This window comes from Otolemur garnettii, unplaced genomic scaffold (genome assembly GCF_000181295.1).
Source record: "Otolemur garnettii isolate 467f Iridium unplaced genomic scaffold, OtoGar3 scaffold00121, whole genome shotgun sequence".
NCBI lineage: Eukaryota > Metazoa > Chordata > Mammalia > Primates > Galagidae > Otolemur > Otolemur garnettii.
The window spans coordinates 145,054-156,910 of record NW_003852516.1 but is presented as its reverse complement, the minus strand read 5'-3'; the positions used below and the strand labels follow the sequence as shown (position 1 = coordinate 156,910).

Sequence of the window (11,857 nt, the reverse complement as noted above, 5' to 3'; positions counted from 1 at the left end):
AAGAGACTTGAACAGAAACTTCTCTGATGAAGACATAGGCATGGCCTACAAACATGCAAAAATGCTCATCATCCTTAATCAGAGAAATGCAAATCAAAACCACTTTGAGATATCATTTAACTCCAGTAAGATTAGCCCACATCACAAAATCCCAAAACTACCAGATGTTTGCATGGATGCAGAGAAAAGGGAACGCTTCTACACTGCTGGTGGGAATGCAAGCTACTAACGACCCTTTGGGAAAGAAGTTTGGAGAACACTCAAAGAACTAAAAGTAGACCTAACGTTCCATCCTGCAATTCCTCTACTAGGTATGTATACCTAGATGATCAAAAATTATTTTACAACAAAGACATCTGCACCAGAATGTTTATTGCAGCCCAATTCATAATAGCCAAGACATGGAAACAGCCCAAGTGCCCATTGACCCATGAATGTGTTCACAAATTGTATATGTACACCATGGGATAATATGCAGCCATAAAAAAGATGGAGACTTCACATCTTTTATGTTTACCTGGATGGAGCTAGAACATACTCTTCTTAGTAAAGTTTCTGAAGAATGAAAAAAAAGTATCCAGTGTACTCAATACTGCTATGAAATCATTATATAACCACTTACACACTAATACGAATAGCAAAACATAACTATAGTCCAGAAAGTAGAAGGGAAGAGGAGAGAGAGGGGATATGGGAGGAGGAAGGGTATTTGGGAGGACCTTACCTAATGTGCATGATGCAATGGTACATTTCAAAGCTATTAAGAAATGAGTATAATTGTGATGGATGTGTTACGTAGTTCAATGTATGCATTTCACATTGTATATTGAAGCAGTATCCTGAACCCCATAAATGCATCAATGTACAGAGTTATGATTTAATAAAAAATAATTAAAAAAAAATGAATGAGACAATATTCTAAAGGAGCACCACAACTAGTTAGGGAGATGGTACTGCTAGACTCAAGGTGAGACTCAATAATGTGCCAGATGCCATTTAAGTTACTGAGATCCAAAGGAAAAGACTAATCCTTTAAGAAAACGAAGAATAGTAATTAATGCTTGTAGTGCAGATGCCATGGGTGCTATAGCAGTGGTGCAAATACTTGGGGAAAGTGTCAACAAAGTAGTATTATCCAGAAAAGGTGATATTTCAGTTAAAGAATGAATGGAATTTATTTCCAGCAAGATTACAAGGGAAAGGAAACCACTTCCAGTTACAAGGCAATGGAATAGTATAGCTATTAGAGAATTTAGAGGGAATTAACTGTGGCTAGTGTTTAGGGATAGGGCAGGGGAATAGTAATTGGTGTGGTTGAAGAGTGGCAGAGGCGTTTTGTGATATGCAAAGAAGTTTAGAATTTGTATTGCAGATAAGATGGGGCCATCAAAGGTCTTTCAGCAGAGGCAAAACATGAGATTTATATTTTAGAAAGATTACACTGGTGGTAGTGTTGACAGAAGGTGGAAGTTGGACAGAAGGAGCTGAGAGTCTAGCTGGGGAATGGAGGGCTGCCGCAGTAGAATGATAGTCTGACCAAGACATTGGCAGTAGGTTAAGGAAGGAGGAGGAACTGAAAAGACATTAGAAGTGATCAGTTACATGAAATGTCATGAGGGAGGCAGAGTTGAAGGTATTTGCCAGGGAATAGAGGAGGAAAAATAAGATTGAGAGGGCTATGTTAAATATAAACACATATTTATATATCGTAGTATAGAGGATTGTCAAGACTGCATTAAAAAATTTAACAAGCTTTTTAGGTCTTAAGTGCCAGTTAATATTGGCAGTAAACATATGAGGAGGCTTTTAACTAAAAAGGAATTACACATGCTGTTCCTTTTCACTGTAATATTCTTCATAACCATGCCAACCCTCTGCAAAGACTATTTATTGTTCATAACCTAGTTAATTTTGTGATGTCTTCCTGATATCTTCCTCTCTTTAGTAGTCCCTTAAAGATGCAGAATGCTATTTGGTAATTATTATTTAATTGTATTTTGCTTCCCAAAAGAGTAGAGTAGAAAGAACGTAAGCTTGGGAGTCATATGGACCTGACATCTAACAACCTCTTCCATTATTAGACAGTTGATCTCTAAGCTACTTTTCACTGTAAAGTGAAAATAATACTTAATTTCATAACATGTTGAGTATTAAAATAACATGTAAAGTACCTATGAGAGAGTGTGCCATCCAGTAATAATTAGAGAAATATCAGGTACTATTATTTTTGAGTTTTAAGGGCGTGGGGATCATTAGTCATCTTTACATCACCAAAATTCCTAAACCAGAGAGGACTGAGCTGTAAACAGTGATTGAATGAATAAATATTACTTTATTTGATGAATTTGAATGGCATATTTAATTAAAACTGCCTTTTAATTTCATTTTAAAGCTAAAGGCACTTCACTGTTCTCTTATCCTTTTATTTATTAGGTATGAATTTCAGCCCATTAATTCCTTCCAGTTTTGGAGATTTTTCTCAGAATATCTCTACACCCAGTGAACAACAGCAGCCGTTAGCCCAGAATACATCAGGGAAAACAGAATATATGGCTTTTCCAAAACCTTTTGAAAGCAGTTCCTCTGTTGGAGCAGAAAAACCAAGGTACTTGATTATGAACATAATCAGTTAATTTCCTTAAGCATTCACATCTACATTTAATTATATAATTTGAAAACACAATTAGGATGTGTGTGATTGTTTGATTTGATGGCATTGGAAATGTGAAGCTTACAGATATCACTGGGTAAGATACCAAATATCTGCTGGTAACTCTGGTATAGGACAGGTTCAGAGTTTTGATCTAGGGTCACCTGGGAGATTCATTTTGGAAACACATTACCTGACTCACAGGGTGTCTTTTGTTCTTGATTTGATATCTATCTTTAAACCAGTTCACTCTTCATTGACTTAGAACTAGAAACTAATATTCACAGCTAGAGGCTAATTGTTAAGTGATGGTCCCTTCATTTGATTCCCAGCCCCTGATTAGAATCAGTTTCTAAAGCCCATCAAGATACAATATTGAGTACTATTTTGATTATAAAAACAAGTTTTGTCTGGAAAGTTGTGATGGTGCATGGTATTAATCCTAGTATTTTTTCTCTGTTTCTTACATTTTGTAACATCATGTTATATTATAATGTGATAATCTTCGAAAATACAATTTTTAACTCAAATAGTGTAAAAGATTAGGTCAGGCTAGTCACTTTTATAGCTAGAGAAATAATGTTTTTAATGATCATGTTAATCTAGAACATGATTTTAATACCCAGCTTATATTGTAATTGTTATTTACTTCAGAAAAAACTTGAGAAGGATGAAAAATTAGAAGTTGAGTCTAATACTCTGTCAGGAGTTACTTACATTTGCTTTTTGTAGTCTTTTAGAAATACAAAATTCACATTGCATTTTTCTTTAGCTATGTGACTAGGCATGTCTTAGGCTCTTAAATTAGCATTTTGACAATATTTAATTGTTAAATCATGAACTTTGGAGGATGTTCTAACAAATTAACCAGAAAGTCTTAGAATTCCAACTTTGTGTTCACGTTCAGGAATCCTGTGATTACCTTCCCTGTCTTTGTGGACTCTTTGTTTTAGTTGCCCTCACTATTGTTTCTGGTTGCATCTCGTGTTGCTCTCCGAGTGTCCTGTCCGCTGAGCCTCACAGTGTTTTAGTGCACAGTTGCCATTCAGAAATGATAACTGAATGTCTGTCACAGGCAGTAAGCATTTATTCAAAGCTTCAGTGAGTAGGCCTTCCTACTGGAAAGTTACTGCTTCATTATTATCTATGTTTTAAATATAATTGGTAGTAAAAATTTACTCAAATTTTACTTTAGTTATTTATATCATTTTTAGGATAGATCGGAATATTTTTTTTGATATTTGACCTACCTTAGATTAGATCTCATCTCTCAAATTCTTAACTGTCATAGGTGCCTTGAATTTAATGACTAGAAATAATAAGTCAGATGAAATCATGTAGTCTTACTCAAGAGTCAGAAAACTTTTCCTGTAAAGGTCTGGAGAATAAATATTTTAGGCCTTGCAGGCCATACAGTGTCTATCATAGCTGTTTTTGCATATAAGACATAGATAATATGTAAACATGAATGGGAATGTGTTTCTATAATACATTATTTACGGGCACTGAACTTTGAATTTCTTATAATTTACATGTTTCATAAAATATTTTCCTTCAACCATCAAAGAGTATAAAAACTATTCTTAGTTTATAGGCCATACAAAACCAGGCAGCAGACTGAATTGTCTGTTGTAGTCCATGTTAGGTTCTGTGAGAAAACATTTTAGACTTCTCACTCACTGCCTGAGACATTTATAAAGCACGTTGGCATATTAAGAATTCTGAGGCTCGGAACCTGTGGCTCAAGCGGCTAAGGCACTAGCCACATACGCCTGAGCTGGTGGGTTTGAATCCAGCCAAACAACAATGACGGCTGCAACCAAAAAATAGCCAGGCGTTGTGGTGGGTGCCTGTAGTCCCAGCTACTTGGGAGGCGGAGGCAGGAGACTCGCTTGAGCCCAGGAGTTGGAGGTTGCTGTGAGCTGTGATGCCATGGCACTCTACCCAGGGTGACAGCTTGAGGCTCTGTCTCAAAAATAATAATGATGATGATAATTCTCAGATGTTTTTCAGACCTCTTTAAGTTTGTTTTGCCTATTTTTTCCCAAACTTAACAAATGATGACTCGTTAAAATTTTTGTTTTTGAGGCAGAATCTTACTCTTTTACCCCAGGCTAAAGTGCTGTGGAGTCAGCCTGGCTCATAGCAACCTCAAACTCTTGGGTTCAAGGAATCTTTCTGCCCCAGCTTCCCGAGTAGGTGGGACTGCAGGTGCCCACCAAAACGCCCAGCTGATATTTTCTTTTCTTAGCAGAGTCGGACTCTTGCTCAAGCTGGTTTCAAACTACTCATTAATACTAAGGGATGCTAGTGTTCAAATAAAATTTGTGAAATGACACTAGACTAACAGTACCAAATTAGACTTACTGAGTGGAGAAATAAATTACTAGTTGAGTGACTGGTTGTTTTCACCAAATTCTGGTTCTATTTGAACTGCTTTAGGTGACACAGATAACACGTTAAGGTCCCAGACCCTCTGCTACAGCTCTTTTCTAGCCACTCTTCAGTGTTTTCTTTTCTCGTGTGTTCCATCCTGCCTCTCCCCCCACCACCATTTTCCATCATGATTTTGACATAGAACTTCTGCCAGTGAAAATGGTTCAGTGAGTAAAAATGGTTTAGTTTATAATTAAAGCTTAATGTAATGTAGTACATTAGCCTATGTAATATGTATTTGCATACTTTTGTGTAAACACTTTTATAGCCTGTTGACTGTTTTATTCACCTAAATCTGTTTATTAGTGAACTGTCTAATAGGCTTATCTGGAATTTTCAGTATATAAGGAAGTCTGTAATTAATAAAAACTTGTTGCCATTGTTAAGGAATCAAAAATCACCTGAAGAGGACGTGGACAGCAGTAGGACACCATGGTTATATGACCAAGAAGGTGAAGTAGAAAAACCATTTGTTAAGACTGGATTTGCAGTGTCTGTAGAGAAAACTGCAAATAGTAACCGTAAAAATCAATTAGATACAAGCAGAAGAAGACACCAGTTTGATGAAGAATCATTAGAAAGCTTCAGCAGTATGCCTGATCCCGTAGATCCATCAACAGTAACTAAAACATTCAAGACAAGAAAAGCGTCTGCACAGGCCAGCCTGGCATCTAAAGATAAAACTCCCAAGTCGAAGGGTAAGAAGAGGAATTCTACTCAGCTAAAAAGCAGAGTTAAAAATACTGGTGAGTACTGAAACTTGTTGAATGTTGATCAGCATGAATGTTAGTAATCTGACTCTGACATGCTGACACTTTTAATTTCGTTATGGCCAGATGAGCAGATGCTGTTGTAGATCGTTTTAAATTACCTTTATAATTTTTTTCTTACAAATATTTCAGTATTTGAATTGGGCTTAATAGTGTGGATTAATGTTGCAAAACATGGCATTTATTTATTTTTGTGCTTCTTAAAGCTTCTTAGTTTCTTATATATGAAGGCTATCCAGAAAGTATCCAGCCATGCAGTATGAAAAACAGTCTTGGTTCCGTGCCTGTGGCTCAAATGGCTAAGGCACCAGCCACATACACCTAAGGTAGCAGGTTCGAATCCAGCCTGGGCCTGCCAAACGATGACAGCTGCAACCAAAAAAATAGCCGGGCATTGTGGCATGTGTCTGTGGTCCCAGCTACTTGGGAGGCTGAGGCAGGAGACTCGCTTGAGCCCAGGAGTAGGAGGTTGCTGTGTGCTGTGATGCCACGGCACTCTACCCAGGGTGACAGCTTGAGGCTGCGCCTCAAAAAAAGAAAAAAAAGAAGAAGAAAAACAGTCTTAACAATGCCTAGATACCTTCCAGGCAGCCCTTGTATGTGAGCTCAGAAGTTGGTCTTCAAATTTTGTAGGTTATTAAAAAATCGCCAGAAATGCCCAAGTTTTACTATTCTTCCTTTTGATGCTACATCTGATTTTGCATATAGTTTTTTAGCCATAACTAAGATTCTTGATTAACTCATTTAAAGAAGTGTGGACTTCTAAATACGTTGCAGCTTTTGAATACCATATAGATAAAACGACTTTTAAAACAGGTTTGCTTTTAGTCCTTCAGGAACTAAACCCATTTTGAGTATCATATTAAAATTTATGGTGTTAACTGTGTGTCTTCTTAAAAAATAGATAAATATTCAGTTTTTATGTGATTTATAACTATTAATATTCACAGCTGAGTATAACAGTACTGTGATTACTTTTCTTATATGCTTCCCCTCATTAGGATTAATGATAGCCTCATTTTTCTGTTCATATTTTGTTCATATCTATGAATTAATCACCTAACTCTAAGGGGAAAAATACCTATATATATATATATATATATATATTGAGACAGAGTCTCACTATGTCACCCTTGGTAAAGTGCTGTGGCATCACAGCTCACAGCAATCTTAAACCCTTGGGTTTAAGCAATTCTCTTGCCTCAGCCTCCCAAGTAGCTGGGATTACAGGCACCTGCCACAACGCCTGGCTATTTCTGGGTTGCAGTTGTCATTGTGGTTTAGCAGGTCCGGGCTGGCCTCGAACCCACCAGCCTCAGTGTATGTGGCCAGTGCACTACTCACTGAACTGTGGGCACCAAGCCATTTTTTAATATATTCAGTTATTTCAAATATGTGTCATTTATCTTTTCCTGGGACACCTCCCTCCTAGAGTTCACCTTCCTTCTGCTCCATTCTGGACTGTTGCTTTCTTGGCTTGCTGCACAGCTGTCATCCTGTAGATCTTCTTTCATCACAGTTCAGGGGATTCTTTTTACCCTTCTCTGGCTTTCTTCCCCCATTTTTTTTTTTTATTACTTATTTATTTATTTTAGAGACAGAGTTTAACTTTGTCACCCTTGGTAGAGTGCCATGGCGTCACACAGCTCACAGCAACCTCCAACTCCTGTCTTAGGTGATTCTCTTGCCTCAGACTTCCAAGGGACTACAGGCACCTGCTACAATGCCTGGCTGTTTTTTTGTTGTAGTTTGACTGGAGCTGGGTTTGAACCCAGCACCCTTGGTATATGGGACTAGCGCCCTACCCACTGATTCCCAAAGTGCTGGGATTACAGGCGTGAACTGCCATGGCATGCCATACCCTATGGATATTTGTATAGATTAAATGTGATTCTCTTGTGTATTTTCTAGTATTGAAAACTTGTTAACTTGGAGTCCAGTAGAGAATTTTAGTCATATTAGGTCTGCTATATACTTTGATTTGGTATGTACTCATTAAGACAGATACTATGTATCAAAGAACGATGAAGTATTAGAATTAATATTACCCTGTGTGTCCAAAGGTTATTGCAAATATCTTTAAGACGTAGTATTACTGTTTTATTTTCTGCTTATACCCGGCTTTCATAACATTCTAAATTGAGTTACTTGTATTGTTTGACTGTGGAAATCAGTTTCCATTTTATACTTTAAGTTAGCTGTAGCTGGTAACAGTTGTCACATTTTTTACTCAAGGGTATGAAAGTGCCAGTATGTCTAGCACATGTGAACCTTGCAAAAGTCGGAACAGATATGCAGCCCAGACTGAAGAGCCTGTTCAAGCAAAAGTACTCAGCAGAAAGAATCATGAGCAGCTGGAAAAAATTATAAAACATAGTAGGTCAACAGAAATATCTTCAGGTATGTTCTTTTCTTTTTGGTTTGCCTTAATTTAAGGAGATCTTCATTTTACTGGAAAAAACTGTATTAAAGCAAATTTTAAAACTAGTCTATCAAACATTTCTGTCATGTAAGGCTTTGTAGTAGAGATGATGGTGTTCATTGACATTAAGAAATTAACTGGAAATTTTTTTTGGTAATGTTAGTTTTTGATACATTTCAATAAAAGTCTTTTCTAAACAAAGGATAGTTGACATTAATGTGGAACTCCTAATTTGAAATTCTGAAAATCTCATCTGAATAAGAATTAGATGTGAAATTATATCACCCACCTGCTTAAAACCTTTGGCTCATCATGCCTACAGGGTGAAGGTTGAGTGCCTTACTGTGATAAACATGGTCATTTGGGATTTTGTTTCTTCTTGCCCCTCCAGACTCAAACCACTTTCTGCCTTGAGCTTTATTCTTTTAGCAGCATTGAAGATTTTTTTTATAGCTTTAACACTGTTTTTCACCTCAGTAGTTATTTTTCTGCCTCAAGTCCTTTTTGCACTTCATAAGCCCGTTTTTCTTCGGAGCTATTAGTAAAATTTTAATTATGGAACCCTGAAATTGCATTCTAATGAAAGCTGGAATAGGTTCTTTCTCCTTTCTGTTTACAGTGTAGTCTCTGGAAGCCTGTTTTGTTGCTTGTATTATATTTACCAGTTTAAGTGTTTTGTCCCCATGCAACATACAAATACAGATAAGACACATACTTTTTCATATTTGTATCTTAAAGGTCAGCATAATACCTGACACATGGTAGGCTTTCTGTATTTATCAGATAAATGGAATCATATGTATTTACCACCATTCTAGCTTAAATAATTATCTGTACTTTATTGACTTATAAAGAATAAATACAACTCAAAGAAATATATATAGTGAGACAGTAAATATAGATTCATCGTCTCAATTGTCAAGACCCTTGGTGAAAAAACAGCTACTACCATTTGTATCATGTCTTACTATTGCAGATTGGCAAAACATCATCTTTTGAGCCTCATAATGTTGAGTTGGTTTTATTTCCATTTTCAGATGAGGAAACATGGTCAGAGAGGGTACCCGTTTTTTCCATCATTCATAAAGGGCTGGTGATACAAACTGATATAACTTTTCTGGCCAGCTACAAAAGTCCTGCCCTTAATCCAGTAATTTTACTTATAGGAATCTATGCTAAGGAAACCAAATAAGAAAAAGAAGTTGTGATTTAGTGTTGTCTAAACAGTATAATTCTAACTATGTATAAACAAAAATTTGAATTAAAAAGACTAGAAGAAAAGTGCGGTGCCTGTGGCTCAAAAGGTTAGGGTGCTGGCCCCATATACCAGAGGTGGTGGGTTCAAACCCAGCCCCAGCCAAAAAAAAAAAAGACTAGAAGAAAATGTATCAAACGAGGCCAGGCATGGTCTCTCATGTCTGTGATCCTAGCGTTCTAGGAGGCAGAGGTAGGCAGATTGCTTGAGCTCAGGAGTTCGAGACCAGCCTGAAGAAGAGGGAGACCCCATCTCTAAAAAATAGCCAGGCATTTTGGTGGGTGCCTGTAGTCCTAGCTACTGGGGAGACTGAGACAAGAAAATCACTTGAGCCCAAGAGTTTGAGGTTGCTGTGAGCTGTGTATGATACCATAGCACTCTCCCGAGGGTAACAAAATAAAACTCTGTCTCAAAAAAAATAAAAGAGAATAAATCAGAGGGTTAATAGTGGTTTTATCATCTTTAAGCTTGTCTATATTTTTTACAGCTTTTAAAATGAATAATTTTCTTGTAATCAGAGAAGAAGCATTACATTTGTTTGTGTTTTGAAATGACTTCCTAGATTGCTACGAGATGGTAGTGCTGAACTTTGAATCCTGATCTCCTGTAAAGTCCAGTATTCTTTTGGCAAAAATACCAATTCTGTTGTCTCAAACCCAGAATGTTACCAAAATTTTATATTTTTCATGTACTTTCACTACCTTTACCAAGGATAGTGGGTGTAGGTTGCGGAATGGCATTAAACTGAGAGGTTTAATAAATAAAGGTTCAATTACTTAAAAACTTAATATTTGGTTATAATAATTCAGACCTTATTACTGTCACTTGGAAAATATGATGATTGAATTTTGGTGAGTTTAAAAAATATTTGAATGGTGTAAATATATTTGTGTATATTTACATAGTCACATTCTAAAAAGATTTATTTTCAGTTTTAACTAGTACTCTAAATTTTTTTATAGCATGTCATAACTTTTTTTGTAACAGTATTCACAATATATGATTACTTGAATGTAGCAAGTATGACTGCTGGTATTAAATTACACAATTGTTTTCTCCCTCAGAAGTTATGGGAGGTTCACCCTGATGTGTATGCTTCTAAAAACAAATGATAGAAGTTTATTATGGTAGTTAATCATCAACCACATTAGTATAAGTTTATAAGAAACCCTTGGAGATTTTTTTCTTGAGGAAATTATTTTTAGGTCGAACAAAGGCTGTACCTTGTTATAATAAATAGTTCAGGCAAGCAGTTTTAAAGAAATTTGCTTATTTCTTTTTTTTCATTCACTTATTCATATTATAGACCCTATCTTTACTACTCATACACATTTTATGTTCATCCTTATGTCTGCCCTTTCCTACAGCACATGCTAGGAGAATACAACAGCAGTCTAACAGAAATGCATGCAATGAAGCGCCAGGTAACAATCTGCTTAGTTTTGGTGTCCACTTTTTATTAATTTTTTTCCATTGGTCCTAAAATCTTTAGTTTTATTGTTATGATTTTTTTAGATTTAGCTTAGTGTAATATGTTGTTGTAACTACTGTAAAGTGAAAGAAAGTGCATACTCATAAAATTCTGAAGCCTTACATTTATAATTCTTGGTTGGTAAAATTGACTGCTTTTCTTGTTTTCCCTTTCTGTTAGTGTATATAACCTAACCAGCACATTTATAAGGGTAATAGAAACTTTTTTATGATTTAATATTTAATTTGATATTTATTTTGTATTAAATGTTTAAAAACATTTCTTAGAAACAGAAATATAGTTATTTTTATATTATAGTTTATTTTTTATTTCCTATCAATGCCTATAAAAAATTAACAAAGACAAGTGTGATATACAAAAACTAGATAAACAGATCATGGAAAATTTCAAAGATTACAAAATGCTACCTTTGTTTCTATGTGTTTTTATTAAAGATATATAATTAGAATTGTATTTTTTTAACTCCTCCTGCAGCTGTGCAGGAGTGAAAAATAAAAGCCTTTTTGAATCTTTAGCTGGGAAACTAAAGAAGTAAAACAAGGATCCAGAACTAAGAAAGCTGAATGTATCAGTGGCACTTCCAAAAGAAAAGAACTCTGAACCTAGATTAAAAACAAGACGGGATCAGAGAAAACTGACTAGAATTAAGAGTTTTTCTAGGCACAGCTAATCAGTTTTAGTTCAGGAAGAAAAACTGGCATAAACTTGCCACCTGTTGACTGGAAAAGGGGAGGATGAAGCTTGTGTTTGGCATGATTTATTTTTTTGGAAAAGCATTTTTTATAATTTAGATTAGTAATTTTATCACATACAGAGATATTAAAGATGTCAT

The 11,857-nt window shown here is 35.8% G+C and overlaps 1 protein-coding gene across 1 annotated transcript in view; it reads left to right on the top strand.

Moving 5' to 3' along the window:
* PCM1 (pericentriolar material 1) overlaps positions 1-11,857 on the top strand; it is an 86,807-nt gene that overhangs the window by 47,018 nt on the left and 27,932 nt on the right. The window contains exons 23-26 of the mRNA XM_023517776.1: positions 2,434-2,605; positions 5,474-5,832; positions 8,092-8,256; positions 10,901-10,957. Coding sequence (XP_023373544.1) covers positions 2,434-2,605; positions 5,474-5,832; positions 8,092-8,256; positions 10,901-10,957 — 753 coding nt within the window. The remainder of the gene's footprint in view (positions 1-2,433; positions 2,606-5,473; positions 5,833-8,091; positions 8,257-10,900; positions 10,958-11,857) is intronic.